The sequence below is a fragment of the Euprymna scolopes genome, chromosome 6, assembly GCF_053919585.1.
Source record: "Euprymna scolopes isolate OS-2025 chromosome 6, ASM5391958v1, whole genome shotgun sequence".
Classification (NCBI taxonomy): Eukaryota; Metazoa; Mollusca; class Cephalopoda; order Sepiida; family Sepiolidae; genus Euprymna; species Euprymna scolopes.
In genome coordinates, this window is record NC_136487.1 from 107,685,850 (window position 1) to 107,707,074 (window position 21,225).

The 21,225-nt window shown below is 34.9% G+C and overlaps 1 protein-coding gene across 2 annotated transcripts in view; it reads right to left on the reverse strand.

Annotated features, from left to right (window-relative positions):
* LOC145277845 (2,4-dienoyl-CoA reductase [(3E)-enoyl-CoA-producing], mitochondrial-like) overlaps positions 1–21,225 on the reverse strand; it is a 141,918-nt gene that overhangs the window by 27,873 nt on the left and 92,820 nt on the right. For both annotated transcript variants that reach the window (XM_080129790.1, XM_080129789.1), the window contains exons 2-5: positions 10,722–10,933; positions 9,558–9,615; positions 9,229–9,463; positions 7,398–7,497 (exon numbers count right to left, since the gene is read on the reverse strand). In XM_080129790.1, coding sequence (XP_079985916.1) covers positions 7,398–7,497; positions 9,229–9,463; positions 9,558–9,615; positions 10,722–10,843 — 515 coding nt within the window. In that variant the 5' untranslated portion in view covers positions 10,844–10,933. The remainder of the gene's footprint in view (positions 1–7,397; positions 7,498–9,228; positions 9,464–9,557; positions 9,616–10,721; positions 10,934–21,225) is intronic.

A 21,225-nucleotide genomic window follows, 5' to 3' on the forward strand; every position in this document is an offset into this window, starting at 1 on the left:
CATAAGTGTCTTCATCCTATTTATACCCGGGTGTCCTGTATGAAAATCACGTAAGATTTTTTTCTGCAAGGTTTTCTGACCCCCAAGATCGCCATGGGCATAGAATATGTGCCTACATCAAAATGGCTTTCCATATGGTAGGGATATCTCCAGAGAAAACCCTAATTTACCTTATATGTGCTTCTGGGTTGCACTAGCTTACACCACTGCATTTATATTTGCCCTCTATCGCCCTCACAACAGTGGGGTTACTAAAGAGCCACTCAAATAAAACCGATGACGAGGGGAGGTTTTGTCATGATTTGCCATTGCCTATGACCTCACACAGATTGTTCACGAACCCACCCATGTGCCTGATACACCCGGTCAATATGCAAGCCTTCTAAACCTTTTCCTCACAACATCCCCTGAGCTGTGTTCATGTTTTCGGCTCAAAAAAGGGCTTACCAGTATATACGGCAAATCGGTTACTCCGTTGGGGTACGATCTTGCTAAATTATGATTTTCAAATAAAACATCTACGTTCGGGAAAAATAGGTCATGTGGATGGATTGTCAAGGCTTATACCGAAAAGGGAGGAAACCTTTGAAGTGTCAGTAATTGCAGCTATACGTTTCAATTATGAGGAAAAAAACATGGTGGCGAATATAATAAGAGAATTACCAGTCACGCTGGGAGGCTGAAAATGACGACGTCATCAAAGACATAAATAAAAAATTAAGGGAAAAATGACGGAAAACGCAAAGGATATTTTTTTTTATTTTTAAAAAATTTTTTTACATGGGGTTCACCACTTATCAAGGCCCGAAGGCCACTCAGTGATAAGGGTTATTGCGTGTACAGTAATCAATGAGATAGTATTGTAGTAATTATTAGTATTGGGTGGTTAGATAGAGTGTCTTACTTAAGGGGGCGGTTTGTCAGGAGTTTGTTTATGTTGGACTTGAAGACGTCCAAGTTGTAGTCAGGTGGGAAACAGGCAAGCGGCAGAGAGTTCCACTGGCGTGCAGTTCTAAGAAAGAAGCTTTGCTCATGGAATCTACATTTGGATTTAGGCACAGATAAAGAGTGGTGAAAATTATTGACAGTGGTTTCAGCCAGACGAGTGTTTCTCGTGAAAGATTGGTGAGGGGGGACGAGGCATTGGAGCTCAGACGAGCACCTGCCATGGAAATAACGATAAAACAAAGACAGGCTCGCAATGTCTCTTCTGTGGGGGAGAGGTTGCAGGGAAGAGAAAAGGGCATCCCCCACTAATCCACGAAGTCTATTTTGTACTCTGTCAAAGCAGGATAGGCTGTTTTTAGCAGCTCCTGCCATAATGTGGCAGCAGTACTCCATCCTTGGACGTACTTGGCTTTTATATACATAGAGAATTTTTTTTTTTTTTTTTTTTTTTTTTTTACAAAGGCGTCACCACATTATCAAGGCCCAGAGGCCACTCAAGGATAAGGGTTAAAGAGTGTACAGTAGAAATTGGTCAATATAGTAATCATTAGTAATGAAAATTTGGTAAATTTGATAACTTATATGGAACGGCTCATCAAGAACTTATTTACTTTAGACTTGAACACAACCATATTGTAGTCAGCCGGAAAGCAGGAAAACGGAAGACAATTCCACAGGCGTGCAGTTCTAAGAAAGAAGCTTTGTTCATGGAATCTACGTTTAGGTTTAGGCACAGATAAAGAGTGGGGGAAATTATTGATAGTGTTTACAGCTAGACGAGTGTTTCTTGTGAAAGTTTGGCGAGGGGGGACCATAGATTGAAGCTCAGTTGAACACTTTCCATGAAAATAACGATACATCAGAGACAAACTCGCAACATCTCTTCTGTGAGATAGAGGTTGCAAGGAGGAGAAAAGGACATCTCCTACGAGGCTACGAAGTCTATTTTGAACTCTATCAAGGCAGGACAAGTCCTTTCTAGCAGCTCCTGCCCAGATGTGGCAACAGTATTCCATCCTTGGACGTACCTGGCTCTTATATAGGTAGAGAATAGCATCAGCAGTGAGATATCTACTGGATCGATAGAAAGATCCCACCATTTTTCCAGCAGCCTTGGCAACAGATTTGATATACGTGTTCCATTTAAGATCAGGAGTAATGGTCAAGCCCAGAAGCTTGTCAAAACTTGAGGCCTCCTGAAGACGAGAGCCATTCATTTCAATTGATGACAAATGTGAATTAGAATGTTGATGATGTAAAGAGAGAAGCTTGGTTTTAGATGCATTAAAAGTAACCAGCCACTCCTTTCCCCATTGTACTACGTGCTCAAGATCAGAGGAGAGAGAATTGGAGAGAACTTGGTCGTTTACTGTCTTAGATGTGCTACCATAAATGGTAGTGTCGTCAGCATAAATGTCTACAAATGATGTAAGGATATGATTTGGAAGATCATTAATGTAGATCAGGAAAAGAGTTGGGCCCAGGATGGATCCCTGAGGGACACCGGCATTAATACTGTGAGCTTCTGATTTTTGCCCCTCAACTACTACTCTTATGAACCTATCAGAGAGAAATGATTTAATAATTGAGAAGACTTTTCCAGCTATACCATAGCTAGCGATCTTATGAAGTAAACCTTTATGCCATACCCTATCAAAGGCTTTAGATATGTCAAGAGCAATTGCCCTAGAAAGATTGCTACCGTCGAGAGATTTGCTAATCCTATGCGATATAACTGTAAGGACATCTGCTGTAGATCTAGCAGAACGGAAACCATATTGAGTGTCACTAAGAAGGTCATTTTTGTTGAGATGTTTGATTACTTCTGTATTTAACACAGATTCTAGCAACTTACTCATGACGCACAGGAGACTTATTGGCCTGTACTGAGAGGGGGATGAGCGATCACCTGAATTCTTAAATACAGGGCATACTGATGAGATTTTCCAGGGAGATGGGAAACTATTCTCCTTAAGACAACGTTTAAACAGTTTTGTAAGTATGGGCGCTAATTCAGGTTGAAGTTTTTTGAGTACTATAATTGGAATACCGTCAGGGCCAGTTGCTTTACTCGAATCAAGGTTTTTGATTAGCTTCGCAACATCACATACAGATATACGTATATCACATAGCGTGTTTTCTGATACAGGAGGAAATATTGGGGGTTGGCGGTCTTGGTCGCAAAGGGTAGAATTAGCTGCAAAGTTCTTGACAAAGAGTTTGGCTTTGTCAGATGCTGAAGAGATTACCTCAGGTTGCATCATTAGTGAGATATCTTCTGGAGCGGTAGAAGGATCCCACCATTTTCCCAGCGACCTTGGCAACTGACTTGATGTACGTGTTCCATTTCAGATCAGGAGTAAAGGTCAAACCCAGAAGCTTGTCAAAACATGGGGCCTCCCCAAGACAAGAGCCATCCATTTCAATTGATGACAGATGGGGATCAGAGCGTTGATGATGTAAAGATAGAAGCTTGGTTTTGGATGAATTAAAAGTGAGCAGCCACCTCTTCCCCCATTGTACCACATGCTCAAGATCATAGAAGAGAGAATCAGAGAGAACTTTGTCATTTACAGCCTTTGATGTGTTGCCATAGATGGTCGTGTCATCAGCATAGATGTCAACGAATGATTTAAATATGTGCTTTGGTAGATCATTGATGTAGATCAGGAAGAGAGTTGGGACCAGGATGGACCCCTGGGGGACTCCAGCATTAATACTGTGGGCCTCTGAATTCTGCCCATCAACTACTACTCTTATGAGCCTATCAGAGAGAAATGATTTAATGATTGAGAAAACATTTCTAGTAATACCATAGCTGGAAATCTTGTGAAGTAGGCTCTTATGCCATACCTTATCGAAGGCCTTCGATATGTCAAGAGCAATTGCCCTGGAAAGAGACCTTTGTCAAGAGATTCACTAATCCTATGTGATATAACCATTAGCACATCTGCTGCAGAGCGGAAACCATATTGCATGTCACTAAGAAGGTTGTTTCTGTTGAGGTGGTTGACTACTTCTTTATTTAATATGTATTCCAACAACTTACACATGACACACAGGAGACTTATTGGTCTGTACTGAGAGGGAGATGACTTTTCACCTGAATTCTTAAATACAGGGCATACTGATGAGGTTTTCCAGGGTGTTGGAAAACACTTCTCCTTAAGGCAATGCTTAAACAGTTTTGTAAGTATGGGGGCAAGTTCTGGCTGGAGCTTTTTCAGCACTATAACTGGAATGCCGTCAAGGCCAGTTGCTTTACTGGAATCAAGGTTCTTTATTAGCTTGGCGACCTCATGCACAGATATTTGTATGTTGCATAGCGTGTTGTCTGTTATAGGAGGAAATACAGAGAGTTGATGGTCATTGTTGCATAGGGTAGAATTAGCTACAAAGTTTTTGGCAAATAGTCTGGCCTTGTCTGATGCTGACGAGATGACTTTTACAAAAAGTGTTCATCGGTTTATTCCAAAGGTTGAATTTTTCAATAAAATCTGTTCCCAATAAATTCTCGCTTTCTTTAATTATGAAGATTTTCAATTTCTTTGTCGTGCCATTTAAATTAATGGGCAGGACGACTTCTCCTTTGAATTTGATTTTGTCTCCTGTCACCATTCTTGCACCCTGACTTGACTTTTTCAGAGTCGGTTTATCCAGTTTTTTCCAAGTGCTAACGTTTATTACCGACAAATCTGCTCCAGAATCAAGTTGAAATTTTATTTGTTTGCCGAAAATATTAACCAACACATATTTTCGTAAATTGTCTTTCTCTTTGTCGTTTGTTCTCATTTGGTGTACTCTATATTTTGTTCTGCAACAAATACTCTTATGTCCGACTTTGTCGCAATTGAAGCATCTGATATTTTTGTAAGGACAATCCTTTCCCCAATGTTTTTCATCACATCTTCCGCAATTATTACTTGGTTCCGATTTTTTATAGTTCCTTTGACTTGAATCATAATTTCGTTTTCTGTAATTAGAGTTTGAGTATTTATAACTCGCGTAATCTTTTGGATTTTGACGAGTCTCACACTTTCTTTGCCCTGCGTTTCTGCCAGATTTTTTAATCTTCCTTATGTATGACACTCCTGCTTCTTCTATATCTCTGGAGTCTTTTTTTAGTGATACTGCCCTTTGACAATCTTCTGCTAACTTTTGCAGTGTCAGACCTTGTTCTGTCTCTAATTTTGAGAGAACGCATCTTTGGATCTCAGAATTTTTTGTAGAAACTAGACCCTGTGCAAAAATTAAACATTTGAAGTTGTCCACCATAAGTTCCGATAATTTAAAATTGTCACAGTGTTTATTCACTACTGACGCATATGTCAGGTAGTCCTGCTCCTCTGTTTTCTTAAGGTTCATACACGACCATCTCTTGTGAAAAAGAGACATGTTCGGTCCGAATAACTTCTTAAGAAGTTTTACGGTCTCAGCGAAGTCTAACTGATTCGTTCTCCTTGGCAATATGAAATCAACAAATTTGCAATGTTCACTGGTACCAAGCTTTCAAAGTAATAAACTTAATTTCTTTGCGTTTAACCAGCTTTCGCAATCTGTTTCGAAAATATCTTCATACCTCTTAAAGTATGCCTCAAAAGTTTTATCCTCTTCCGGTAGGTACGTGAACACATCTATGCTATTCACAATTGTTGCGTTGGAAAAAGTCGTATTGCTTTCCTGTGCAGAATTAGTCGTTAATCTTTCCAACAAATCTTTTTGACCAAGTTGCATTTGCTCTATACATTTAAGAAGCCATTCATTCTGTCTTTCGTCTCTTTCTTGTAGTTCTTTTTTCTGTAATTCGTCTCTTTCTTGTTGTCTTTCGTCTCTTTCTTGTTGACACATTTGCATTTCTGCGAATAACTTGATAAGATCCTCCATTTTGTTTTTCAAATTAGTAAATCAGTCACTTTTACAATTTCCTTTCTTTAATAACTATGAACAACCGATTCCTTTTGTTACGTTATTAATTATGTGCAAGAAAGAAAAAAAAATCCCTTCTTAGTACACTGAGAAAAAAAACAAAACTTCTTCTTTCAAAACGTCTACCTATAAGTTCACGGTATCCTAGCGAAAACTTTTTTTTTTTTTGTGCACTTTGCAGAAAGGCTTACTGTAACTTTCAAGGTTTTTTTTTCTCGTAGGCACTTTGAAATAAAGTGCTTGCTGTTTCTTTTTTTTTTTTTTTTTCCAAGTGTCCCAGGTTTTGAATTTCCTTGTCAAGTAGTCACAAAAAAAAATCTTGGTGTTTTGTAGTATCCAGCGCTTGAATATCGCGTTTGACAATTTCGTAGCTGTTGCGTTTTAAACATTGAATTCCAGAGTGAATTTTTTTTTTCAATCTTTGATGAGTAAGTATTTCCCGAATACCACTTGAGTTTGATAGAGTGAATCTTTTTTCGAAATCCCGTTGCCACTGTTGTGTCTGTATCAATAACAACACAAACGCAGAAAGTAAAGGTAAAACAATATATTAAGAGGAAAAGATAATACATATTTACAAAGTTGGAAGATTGTCTGGCAGAGGGCGTGTTACAGTTTTTCATGGAGCAACCGGTACATGCGTCTTGCCTCCCGGTCTTGCTGACTTGATACCGTTATCTATATCTCACGTATGCTAATTAGTGGGCGTCTCCACAACACTATTCATATGTGACAATATATATTTAATATTTTAACTTGTTTAATATTCATATTTCACAATACATATTTAATATTTGTGACAATATATATTTAATATATTAACTTGCTTACTAGTAATATGTGACAATATATATTTAACATTTTAATTTGCTTACCAGTCAAATGTGACAATATATATAAGAAGAGAACTTGAATGGCCACTACCCTTGAGTCTCTAAACTCTCTACACAGAAGTTTTTCATGACAACCTGGCATGAGGATACAAGTAAACTGACTTAATATTCAAAGAAATTAAACATTATTTAATCTATCAGTTTAACAGCATTCAATAAAAACTTTTTCATAGGAAAATAATTTTTGACATTCATTAATCATGGAACCTTGTTTAATTCCTATTGCTAGATTTCTCATGATTTTAATCAAATTCATTCTTGTCTTTTTCAATCGATTAATACCTTCATTCCTTTATTCACTATGCCATGAGTCCTTTGCATAGCGAATAAAGTATTTGGTAAAATTCAGTTAAAGTTGCACTTTTCTAAAGATTGAAAGTTCAATCTTCAATACAATTTCGAATTGCTTAGAACTTCTAATCACTCATGGCTGACAGCATGAGAGCATGCTACTCTTGTAAATAAAAAAATTCAAAATTCCATGCAGTTTTCTGAGTTTGACAAGATACACCTGAAAAAGGTTGGAGATTACATCGGCTAAAACATTCAAATAGTCTAAATAATGCAAATAATACAAAAAAGTTTTTTTCTACCATTACTGACTTCAAAGTATACAAATGTATTACTTACTTTGTCATTGTTTCGACTCCTGCTTTAGCAGATGCACTGGGCACCACAAACCCTGAGCCACTTTCTGCATAAATTGTTGTGATGGAAAGAAAAGCAGCTCCTAAAAAGATTTTTGTAAAATATTAGTTTCTTCTTTCAATGACAATATAATGAGAAAATCAATGTTTATGCAAATGTTAAATGTTTTTGTTTTTCAATCACGTCATCATCGAGGTGAAAATACATATTTTCTTTTTTCATGTTTCTTTTCTCAATGTTTCATAAATAAAATTGGAATTTTTAAAATAAAAAATATTCATTAATTATATTTTTCTATTAATTGAATTTTAGTAAATTATTAAATTTCATTAAAAAAAAAAAAAATCAGATCTCAGTCTCATTAATATTAATAATCCAAGGGCAATAACTCTTTCAAGCTAATTACCAGCATACATTTTCAATTTGCCGATCTGACCACTGAGACGAATTGACAAGCATTCATTGAATCGTATCCATATATGCACACTCAAATAATTAAATTGTTTTCTTAAATTGTCACATATTTAATAAGGATATTTTGCTTTATTTTATCTGCATTTCTCATTACAGTTTATACAACATAAACACATTCACACAGATATTCAAGAAATCTAATAGATGATATTCGATAATTGTTGCTTAAAGAACTTTCCTATCTCATTAAGTCATAACAATTTCAATAACATTTTATAAATTATTATTAACTATCAAATCATATACAAAGATAATCGGATAATTACTGATGGGGATTTTTTATTTAAAAAAAAAAAATAGAGAAAGTTTGATTCATTGGAAATGTAGTTGGGATTTTATTGAACTTTTTGGAACAAGAAAAAAAAAACAGATTCAGTTTTCAAAAACTCGATCATGGAGTTCAGTTGCATTTTATTTTAAAAAAATATGAAAGGAAGAGAAATTAAAACATAAAGGAAAACAGTTTTTATGCAGTTGAAGAATTCGATTAGTGAGCAGAGAGAGAGGAAGATAAAAAAGAAGAGGTGCTGGAGGATAGAGCACTTATAAGATTTTATCAAGAAGGTTACAGTCATGACATCATCTGTAAGTTTTATTTCATCAAAACATTGTTGGATTATGTTGTTTGAAAATATAAAGGCATTAATTTGTATATGAGGGGGAATAGTTGGGTAAGAAGGATGAGTTGGGGAGAACAGTGAGTTGAGTGTTTTGCAGTTCAGAGAACACACTGGAATAGTGCGAATTGCAGTATCAGTGAAAAGGTAAGTTGTCAATTTCTACTTCGATAATAAGCTATCTGGGTGAGTAAGAAAAGTTGGGATCACATCGAGTGTTCAGCAAGAGATAAACGTCATGTTTTAGAGAATTGTTAATTACAATTCAAAAAACGGGCTTTTTTATAGTTGGAGTATTCATGGTATGGAGAATTGTTAATTATGATTCGATTGGAGAGGACAGTGAGAGTTTCGCCGCTGAGAAAACACATTAAAGTTAACAGTGCAAATTATGATGTCAATGAAAATTAGTGTCAATGTCTATTTAGCTTGCAGTATATTAGTTGTCTCACTTGAAATTGTGTTGTAACATCACTTTTGTATCAAAACGGTATTTCAATTAAAATTTTGCCACAAATTTTCAATTTTTTGTCTTCTTACTAAAATTTTGGACCCAAAAGAAAGTGATGTGCATTAAATTTACCACACTGACAAAATTAAAAATGTAAATACTTTTTGATTTGATTTTATTATTATTTTTTAATGTTGCTAAGGTAATTATTAAATTTAAATTAATTTTCTAACATTAATATGAAAAGGATCTGCTGATATACAATGCTAACCTTTTTTGGCTTCAATTAGTCTTTTGCCAATGTCAAGAGTAACATTGGCAGTACCGTTCAAGACAATATCTATTATTGTCTTCCAGGCATTAGCTGAGAGTCTTTCTGAAGGTGATATGAAATTTCCTGCTGCATTATTAATGATGATGTCAGGAAGAGCAAAACAAGAAACACACTTGTCAACAGCTGTTTTAATGTCTTCTGGTTTCCGTACATCAGCTGCAATCGGTAAAACCTAGACAAAAATACAAAAAGATTTTTCATGAAAAGCTTGTAAATATGTTTTCATATTACTTGTTTTCACAGAAAAATAGTTAAAAAATACTCACTTGATTTCCAGTTAATTTTATGATTTCCTCTGATGTCTTTTCAAGAACATCCATTTTTCTATTTAAAACAAAAAGTCAAAAGATGCAATTAAAAAAAAAAAAAAGAAAGAAATGTTTGAATTCCACAAAATGAAAATTTTACTAAGTCCATATCTAAATTTTCTATTTATACAACTTTTATTATAACAGGTTGCAATATTTTCGTCTAAGGCTTCTTTACACTTATGAAAACGAACATATGAAAACAGTACAAAAATAAAGTTTATGCAACTGAACACAAAAGCTTCAAATAGACAATTTTGTGGAGTTGCAGTATAAGATGGTTGAAATGGGTTTAAAGTTTGGAAATCTGTACAATTTCAGATCATTCACATAGAGGTTAAATTTCATTATAAACGGATGAACTTTCTGAAAAAGCAGTTCATAACAAATAAAATAAAAAATCTATAGTGTGTCACACAAGCTGATATATAAAATTTGATATTCAAAATTTAAATAAAATTGCTTGCATGGTTCTGGAGTTTTGTGGGCAAACCTAATACATACACGATGACTGCCTCCCTGGAGCCGAGTGTGGCCATTGAATGGTATGAGTGATAGATTTATTGAAGATATAAATGAATACAACTTTTCAGTTAATAACACATTGTTCACAACAAACGGATTATAGGAAGAATCTCGTTTCAATCCACATGCTGAAGTACACAATTCGATACAAATGTGCAGACTTATACTCAGCACATGCTCTTTCCACAGAGCTTCAGCGTCAAAGGTAACATTTCACTTTAGTGTTTCTGTTGCCCTCCATCATCTATAATAAATTTTTATACAGATATTTTATTAATTCATTCTGAATAACAAAAAGTGCATCTTTTATGCATGCACATGCACACACACATGAATATGTTTAACGCAGCCTCAAAACTAACAACATTGGAGAACACCAACAGGATTTGAACCTACACTATGAAAGGAGCTTCTTTTAATAGCAAAAACATTACTCGGTTAGAGTTGCAAATGAGATTGAAATAATGCTAAACAACTTACAATGTCCCATAATCAAACAATGAAACATTTTAGTTTGTATTTCTTATTTATTAATTAAATATCAATTATTTAAATGAATTTTTCATTTAAGTTTTTTATTTTAGGAAGAATTCTTACCTGCTTGATATAACCACTTGAGCCCCAAGTCGAGACAGCATTGTTGCCATTGCTTTTCCAAGACCGGTGCCACCTCCTGTTACAAAGGCTGTTTTCCCTTTAAACGAGTTTTCTGGAAGCATGGGAGTGGTCAGAATGGGAAAAAATCTAGCCTGTGGTTGATCATCTGATAAGTGATTGGATGATGTATGTAAAGGACGTTTGGATAGTAACTGAAAAAAACAAAATAGAGCAAATTAAGACATGATGTACTTAAGACTTTCAGGGGCACATACATCATATGATAGGTTTAAAATGTTTGAACAAAATCCAAGGATGTAAAAAGGCTCAGAAAGCAAAATTCTTGAAAAATATACTACTATATTGGATTAGAGTCTCACATGTGCTCTTGTTTAAAAAAGGTGTTGTTAACTACCAACCTTATATCAATTAAATGCAGTAAATGTAACAAGGAATAAAAATCTGTAGGTTAGAGTTTAAATTACCAAATTCAAATGCTAAGCAGCAGGTTTGCAATAGATTTTTACATCTTTTGTGCTTCAAGTCAGCCACAAGTACAAGAGTTATGTCATCTAATGAATAGAAAATATTGTCATAGTTTGTAATTTGTGTTATTCTATCGGTTATTGATACAGTTGCACCCAGGCTGTCCACTTCATACAGAGGTCCAGTCTACTAGATGATTGAGGTTGGGATTAGGGTAGCCTGGTATTGGTAGCTGGTCAGATATCTTTTCCAGCCAGATGTCCAGTTGTTTCTTGAAAGTGCCGGAGGACACTCTCCTTATATTTCTTATTGTGGATGAAATACAGTTGAATGTTCTTGTACCACCGTAGGCGAAGCTGTAGTGGATGAGGGACTTGATCCTCTGTGTAGTCCCAGGTGTGGTTTTTATATAATAGAGCCTTCCTTGCCGCTGTCGGGTTCTTTTTACTATTGTTGTGTCTGGAACCCTTCCTTCCAAGATTTTAATATATTATTCTCTTCAACGCTGTAGTGAATACAGTTGCAGCTCCTTCAGCACCCCCCAGTAATTCATTTGGTCTCCACATATTTTGCTGATGAATGTTCTCTGGGGTGCTTCTATTTTGCAGATTACTGTTACTTTTTGTAGAGACCACAGATGACAGCAGTATTCCAACCTTGGGAGAACAAGGGATTTCCATAGTGTGAGCATGTACTCACTGTTCCTACTCCTGAAGCTTCTCAGTATCCATCCTGTTAGTGTTCATATAAGCGTTGTGGTGTGGTCAATAGGTTGTGTGAAGGTTGCATCTTTGCTCATATAAACCTCTAGATCCTTCACTACTTCCTTTGATGTGATTTCTTGTTGCCCACACAAGTATCAAGATGGTTCATTGAGATGGTCTTCATTACTATATTGGAGTAGTTCAAATTTGTCTCTTAGTGTATTGTTGATGTTATCTCTCTGCAGCTTCAATTGCCTCCCTTAGCCAGTTGTCTCCATCTTTATAATATTTATTTATGCAACAGTTTTCAAATTTTACTTTAACTTCAGTCGCTCTTGTTGTATTTTTTTAAAATAGCGACGCTTATAATTTCCAACCAACCAGCAATCCGCAAAATTAAGAATTCAAGAACGAAATGAATATAAACATGAATGTATATAAATATGATTTTCACTTAGCATAATGTAATATTCTTTCATAGAAATAATCAAGTTTTTTAGGTTAATACTAACAAATGGAAAAATTAATTTAAGCGATATAATTTCCTTCATTTGTGTAGTGGATTCATTAGTTCAGATGCTAAGACATCTGACACCATTGTACGTGATCTGGTGGTCAAGTTTCAAATCTTAGAGTCTAGCCACTCTGAAGAGTCATGAAATGATAAAAATACCATTTTTATATATGAAATGATCACCACTCATCAAAGCCCAGAAGCAACTTAAAGATAAGGGTTAATGGGTACCGTTAATGGAAATTTGATAATTTATTTTAGAGGCTGGCTCTTCAAAAACCTGTTCATGTTGGACTTGAAAACCACCATGATCTAATCAGCTGGGAAGCAACTCTGTAGTATTGTGTTCCACAGATGAGCAGCTCTAGGAAAAAACTGCTCATGGAATTTTTGTTTAGATTTAGGCACAGATAGAGAATAAAGCAAATTGCTGATAGTTGTTGCAACTAGTCGGGTGTTTGCCGTAAAAGACTTATGGGAGGGGGGAGCCATACATTGAAGCTTAGTCGAACACCTGTCATGAAAACAGCTCCTCCCCTAGATAAAGCAACAGTACTTCATCCTAGGATATATTGGTTTCTTATACGGGTAGAGGATTGTATTAGCAGTGAGATATTTACTGGAGTGGTAGAATGATTAAACCATTTTTTTCTGGTAATCTTAGCAACAATGTATTCCATTTTAGATCAAGAGTGACAATCAGTTCCAGAAGCTTGTCAAAACATGGTGCTTCCCCAAGATGAGAGCCATTCATTTCAATTGAGGCTAAGTCTGAGCATTGGTGATGCAAAAAGAGAAGCTTGGTTTTAGATGCATTAAAATTAACCACCTCTTTTTCTATTGCATCACAATCTCAGAAGAAAGAGAATCATTCTGATTTTGGTCATTGCCGACCGTTGAAGTGTTGCCATAGATTGTCTACATAAATGTCTACAAATGATCTAAGAGTTTATTCCTATTTTTCATAGCTGTCTTATATGGGGATGCCTAACAGTTGTTGATTAAGAAAATGAAAGAATCAAAAAAAAAAAAAAATTTTTTTTTTTATTGCAGAAATAAAAATCAATCTCTATGGCCTGAAGAGTCACTTTAACAGAATTTAAAGATTTCAAAATGACCGTTATGCTTGGTTTGATGAACTTGTTTATATCAGGTTGACAAGAAATTTCTTGCAGTTTTAAACTTTTAAATTCAGATGAACATATCTCGGCTCAAACAAAAATTTATTGATCGAAATAAGCACGATCAGAATCAACAAACTTTTGCCAACGCAAAACAAATGTATTTATGCCAGTAACGTAAAAATCTGGTGTTCTGATGATGATGATATCATTTAGGTTTTGAAGCATTTCTCATGCAGTAAGTTGTCGAGATACTTGAAAAAGTGGTAGTCGGTAGGTGAGAGATCTGGAGAGTAAGGTGGATGAGGCAGTTTCGTGACTTAATTCATTCAACTGCAGGGTCGGTTTTGCAATGTGTGGTTTGGCATTGTCATGGAAGAGAATTAGGTCTTTTCTGTTGACTAATGCTGGGTGCTGTTGTCAAGTTTCTAATACATTTCATCCATTTGTTGACAGTACTTCACAAATGGTTTTGCCTGCATTCAAAAAACTATAATTTATCGCCATGTGCGAATTCTGTTTTTGAGGTTTGTTATTTAATCCAATCTCCTCTTTGTAGCCAATTTTGTTGTGCCCGGAGAAATGGGTTGTTGGAATCATGGAATATTTGAATGAAAAGTAAACAAGCTCATTTTAGGTTAAATACTATTTATTACAGTCAAAACACAAATTATATTTACAGCAATATATATGCACGTTTAGTGCAGCCGTCATCTTGTCCATTCTCCCCGGAACTCTCTTTTTCTTTTCATCTATATAAGGACAATAACTCTTACTTCCTTTATTAGAGTTATTTCCCCTTTAGCTTTTGATCGCTATAACAATATTAAAATATATCAACAATCGAGAATGTACATATACCAATAAAAAAGTGATCGCTATGACAGAGTGAAACCAGTCGCATGACCTTCTTTTGGTACAACTCTGGCTACGGGAAATGTTGTGGAGTTTTGTTGGCGTCTAACAACTGAGCTGAGTGTCACCGATTGTCATAAAGAACCAATTTTTTCATCGCAAGTTACAACTTGGTCGAGAAACGGGTCGTTTTTGTTATACAAAAGAAGGGAAGATGACAGTTCATAACGGAATTTCTTTTGGTTATCGTTCAATTCATGAGGCACCCATTTATCAAGTTTTTTGTCTTTTCAATCTCTTAAGTGGTTAGAAATCATCGTATACATTACATCTAATTCAGAAGCAACTTCTCAAACAGTTATGTATAGATTAGCTTGGACTAAAGCTCTTAATTGATCGTTGTCAATCTCTGATAACCGATCACTATGCTCATCATCTTCAAAACTCTTGTCACTGCCACAAAATTATTAAAACCACCCTTATGTTGTGCGTTCAGTAGTGATTCCTTTAATATGTAGTGATTCCTGGATCAAATACTTCATTAATATCACAAACTGTTTCAGCAACTTTTTGGCCTAGTTTGCATTGAAATAAGAAAATTGTATGAATTTGCTTTTCTTCCGTCTTGTATTCAACATTCTGAAAAGAAGACAACTGTTTTTAAACAATTGTAATTTAAACAACTAGATAGAACGAAAAGTGCTCTTTAAAATGATATATAAAGTAAAGGTATTATAACGAAAACGTATTTGAAATTCAAAGTAAAAATTCCACAAGAACTTTCTTCTTAACCTAATAATTTGTTTCTTCAGCAGATAGGAAGATAATTTATTGAAGCACAAAAATTAGGAACTCGTGACTTCTGGAAAATCTACAACAGTGTAGTAAATAATGGGCAATCAACAATTCCCCCACTAATCAACAATCACGAGGTTGTTTGCTCAGCAACCGATAAGGCTAATATGCTTGCCAGTCGGTTTGCCTCAAACTCCACACTGCACCCTTCCAACCACCCCCTGCCTGACTTTCCTTTGCGGACAGATGCTACACTAGACAATCTAAAAATCACTCCTGCTCAGGTGCATGTTATCATAAAAAACCTTGACACTTCAAAAGCATGTTGACCCGATCTCATCCCAGCTGTGCTATTAAAAAAGTGCCCAGCCGAAGTAGCTCTAGTTCTCTCCAAACTCTACAACAAATGCCTTAATGAATCTTGCTTTCCGAACTGTTGGAAAACTGCTTCTGTGGTACCAGTATTCAAGAATTCTGGCGAAAGAACTGACCTATCAAATTATCGCCCCATTAGCCTCCTCCCACTTTTCGCCAAAATATTTGAGACCATAATTAACCATGCTCTAGTCCATCACCTTACAGATACTAAACTTCTGACTGACAAACAATATGGATTTAGGCAAGCCCGTTCCACAGCAGACATCCTAACTGTAATCTCTGAACGTCACTAGACTGGGGACAAATGGGGACAAAAATGGATGGTCACATTCAATGTTGCCAAGACTAAACTGGTTTCCTTCAATGATTACAAGAAACCTTCTCTGCCACCAATAGCAATGGCCAGTGACTCTTTATCTGAGAGTACATCTTTCAAACTGCTTAGCCTAACGTTCACAGGAAACAGGAGTTGGAACAATTACATTGAAAGCATTGCCAGGGCTGCTGCAAAGAAGGTAGGCTCTCTCTACCGTGCTAGAAAACTACTAACACCCGAAAGTATCCTGTACCTCTATAAGGCCACCATTCGCTCATGTATGGAGTATTGCTGTCACATTTGGGCTGGTGCATCTGCTACTAGTCTCTCGCTCCTAGACAAGGTTCAAAAGAGAGTCGCCAATCTGATAGGCCCTGAACTGGCATCTAAGCTTCAGCCTCTGTCCCATCGATTAAATGTTGCATCCCTCTGCCTGTTCTACAAGTACTTTAATGGTGAATGCTCTGGCGAACTGCAGACACTTGTGCCCCCACGACATAGACACCCTCGACAAAATCCCACCCCCACACAGTAGAGATCCCTAGATGTAAAAGATCTTTCTACTCCAATGGTTTCTTCCCCAGAACCGTTAGACTCTGGAATTCCATTCCCTGCTTCCCCAACTGTACTGACATGCAGAAGTTCAAGTATAACGTAAACCGACATCTTGCTGCTCAAATCCCAACATAGTACCCTAGTAGTTGTTGCCCCTGATTGTAGCCTCCTACACCAAACTGGCAAAAAAAAAAAAAAAAAATTTTTTTTACAAACAAGAAATATATTTTCTTTCAAAGTGATGGAAAATTTTTTTGAAGCTAATCAGGCCAATATTGATTAAGAAATATTAAGAAATGTGTGTCTGTGTTCTTTAACCGATTAAAGATTATTAAATTTTAGGAGCAGTAGATTTCTTAGGAATGATTCACTATCAGATGGGTTTTGAAAATGGGATATATACAGCCTCTTCTCAATTAATTATAAAAAGAATTTCATGTGAGGGAAGAGTACACCTTTTAATTTAAATTAAGACAAATTACATATGAAATGTTATTATATGCATTGTTAATCAAGAAGTCTGGCATTCTTATTCCTTTTAATGGTCTTCAGGTTATTTTGTCTTTGAAAGATACGGCTTGTTGTTTTGCTGGCAATTCTTCTATTGATAATTCTAGTGCTGTTCTTCCTGGTTTTCCTTTAAAAAACTGATCAGTCTCTTGATTCTATAGTTATTATTCCAAAGATAGTTGCTAGAGTTCTTCCTGATCTTGACTAGTCTAAAGCTTTCGATCCTGATTTGATTCCTGTTGTCATTCTCAAACATTGTGCTCTTAAACTTTCTTCTATTCTTTGAAAATTATTTAATCTCTGTTTATCTCAGCTCTATTTCCTTTCTTCTTGTAAAAGTCCTCTATTGTTCCTATCTTTAAAAATGCTGCTTTATCTATTGTTCCTATCTTTAAAAATGCTGCTTTATCTATTGTTCCTATCTTTAAAAATGCTGCTTTATCTATTGTTCCTATCTTTAAAAATGCTGCTTTATCTATTGTTCCTATCTTTAAAAATGCTGCTTTATCTATTGTTCCTATCTTTAAAAATGCTGCTGATCAGTCTGACCCTATTAAATATCCTATTAGTCTCATCTTTATTATTAGCAAAGTTTTTGAAAGGTTTTTCAACAATAAGCTTGTTCATTTTCTGAAATGTCTGGGTCTCTTAAGTGATGTTCAGCACGGTTTTTGTGAATTTTGTTCATGTTTACTGAAACCTGATACGAGACAAAAACGTGTCTTGTGCAAATTGAAGAAAATAAAGAAAAAGAAAAATTATTTCTAGATCGCCAAGTTCACCGCGTCGAAGCAAACATAAAAAATCTGTTCTGTACCCTTTTCGATGTCATTGCAAACAAGTTTTGATCAACTGACATCAGACAGATTGCAAAGTACACCGTACTGACGTCAAGCCAACAAAAAAGAATCATCGCCAACTGAAGAAATATTGTCAAACTCGATCGCGTCTCAATTTGCATAAGACACGTTTTGGTCTCGTGTCGGTCAGATTTCGAATTTAAGACTTTTCTCTTTCTTTTCGTAAGCGAATAACACCCACACTAATCATGCACATTACAATTTTCCCAACAGTTCAACAGATGAATTTTTAACTGTTGTAACTGAATAGATCTGTTGTTTTTTTTGGGGATAATTACACTTGACATTGCAAGATTAATTATTAAGATAATTAAGCTCAATAACAGGTTATGTCTTTAGTTGAAGTCCAATTTATTTCAGAAACAGCTGAATTTTAAATTAAAACAACAATTGACACAAATAAAATACAATTTAAATTTTATGAAACTATTGTATGTTATTTAAAACAATAATAAAAAACAAAAACAAAAATTAACAAATACTGAATTAGTCATAAATAAATGGAAAACTGCAAAAATTACTTTTGGTTAAAAGAAAATTTTGTCTTCCTTAACAAAAAAGAATGGTTTTAAATGTCTTAAATGAAAGTTCATATAATGCGAATTTAATTTCAATGGTTTTAGTTTGAGAATGAAAAGTTTTAGTTATTCTAAGAGATAAAGAATCTGAACAAAAACAAACTTTAAAAATTTTTATTGAGAACTTGAGTTTTGTTATCACACATTATCATGCAACCTTTCAAACGACTGATATGAAGCACTTTATCTTGCATAACAGACAAATAATAATCAAGAAAAAATATACAATAAATTATTTGCAAAAAAAAAGAAAAAAAAAAGAAAGAATGTCTACTCTGTTTGCTGAGTAGATAATGACTGTATGTCAAAACCTGAAAAGTGTTAGAATTTATAGCACAATTTTGCACAAACACTCAATAATTTATTCAGAATATCTTGCTGTAATCGGTTTCATTATAATAATACTATATATAGCATTTTTTCATTTAAGCAAACATTGTTAAAAATAACAAAATTCCTCAGCTTAATTATACCACTTTTATTTTCAATTTTTCTAATGATCTTTTTTGTGTCAAAAAAAAAAAAAAAAAAAAAAAAATTTATGTATTACGAACGTTTTCGATTCTTCATAGAATTATGAACAGACGAAAAAGCAAATGAACAAAAATTTTAGAGAAAAGAAGAGAATTGCAAAAGGTAATTGAGAAACGGGTATGTGAAGCCAGCTCGATGCCAAATGAACATTTTCATGTTTTTCCTGGAAAGACGTTAACAATTTATGTGTTCGTTATTTATTGCGGACTTTTATCCTCATCTTTCTTAGTTGTTGTTTCACAACGTTTCAGCCAACTATTCCTTTGGCCTTCATCAGGTGGTAACCACGACGGGACAGGAACTCCGAATAGTTGGCCGAAACGGGTTTGTTTTACTGTACACAGATTCGAAAAAGTTGTCAAAAAACAAATATATAACGAATAAATGTTATCAAAGGCAAGATAAGTTACTTTTCTACCAAACTGGATATATTTTTTGGGGTTTGTATTACTATACACATAGATTCGAAAAAGTTGTCAAAAAACAAATATATAACAAATAAATGTTATCAAAGGCAAGATAAGTTACTTTTCTACCTAACTTGATATAATTTTCGTGCTTTTATTCAATGTAACATGTTTATTCAGCTCGAAAAACATGCAGTGTTTACCGATGTATTGGAAAATTCAAAATGGTGGTCGACTCTCTCTTAAACACGGTAAGTTTTTTTTTTTTTTTTTTTTTTACACAGTGATCACCACTTATCAAGGCCCGGAAGCCACTCAGGGAATTTTTTAGATGGTATGAATTGGTCTATGCCTACAATTAACCATTCGGTCAGATCTGATACTATAGAGGACACTTCCTTTTTAAACATGGAGTGCAGAGGTAAATCAGATATGAATGTACGGAAGCTATCCCAGTCAGCCATAGAGTATCGGTATACAGTACGGTGGAGGAGTACGTCTGATGGCTTCTTACATTTTGTTTTTATCTTAACTGATACAACGGAGTGGTCGGAGGATCCTAAAGGAGAATGAACGGTACATGAACATAGCTCAGGGGAAGTTGAAAGAAAAAGGTCTAAGAGGCTTGCATATTGATTGGGTGTATCAGGCACACGGGTGGGTTCGCGAACAATCTGAGTGAGGTCATAAGCAATGGCAAAATCATGACAAAACCACCCACAGTTCGGGAAAAGGTGTTATAAATAATAAACTAGACAAAATACTGTTAGAAATTCGCTCAATATATATTACCGTGACATAAGTTGACATATATTCGGTGTTTTTTAAATAGTATTTTGTCTAGTTTATTATTTATAACACCTTTTCTCGAACTTACCGTGTTTAAGAGAGAGTGGGCCGCCATTTTGAATTGTCCAATACATCGGTAAACACTGCATGTTTTGCATGTTTTTCGAGCTGAATAAATGTTACATTGAATAAAAACACAAAAAACGGGTTTGTTTTACTGTACACAGATTCGAAAAAGTTGTCAAAAAACAAATATATAACAAATAAATGTTATCAAAGGCAAGATAAGTTACTTTTCTACCAAACTGGATATATTTTTTAATACAAACCCTGCAAATATTCTACATGATTTATACTTGCATAAAAAGGTTATAGTAAACAAACTTCTTTCTATATATATTTACCTTTGCGTATATATATATTTGTTTAAAAAATTTTGCTTACCAAACGAAACGCCTGTCAGTTTTTGGTTTACAGACATAAAACTTAATATATAAGGTATTTGAACCCATGCAAAACTTTATATTTGAGTTTTAACCAGGGGAAAATCGGTACAAAAATGTGAAAATTAAAAAAAAAAAAATGAAATTTGCCAGGTGATGGTCAAATGACGCCATTACGAATATGCATGCGTAACGTAATAGCTATTGGTTCAGGTTTTAATTTTTAGCCTTGCAGCAAACATAACATGCCTTCATAGCTTAGGCACGGTCACAAAAATGGGGGGGGGGGAAAACAAACAAACAAACAAAGCTGTTTAAAAAAAAAAAATTATTTAAAAAAAACGATTTAAAACTATTAAAATCCATTATTTATGAACAACTTTTTTCCCCAAAAAATAATGCTTCTGCGAGTGCACACTGCACATCTTGGAGCCTCGCCCCAATTAGATTTTAAAGGGCCAATATTGTTTCTCACATAGCATAACAGGTAATACGTTGGTTAATAAACAGTTCTAAGTCAAGTCACCGTCTTCTGGAAATTAAATTAAAGATTCAATTAACGCCCTACTCGGTGTTGGCTAACGGAATAAGGACACCCTGTCTTATATGAATTAAAGCGCCCAGTTCGAAATTCATTCCAAAGTTCGAAAAATACACAT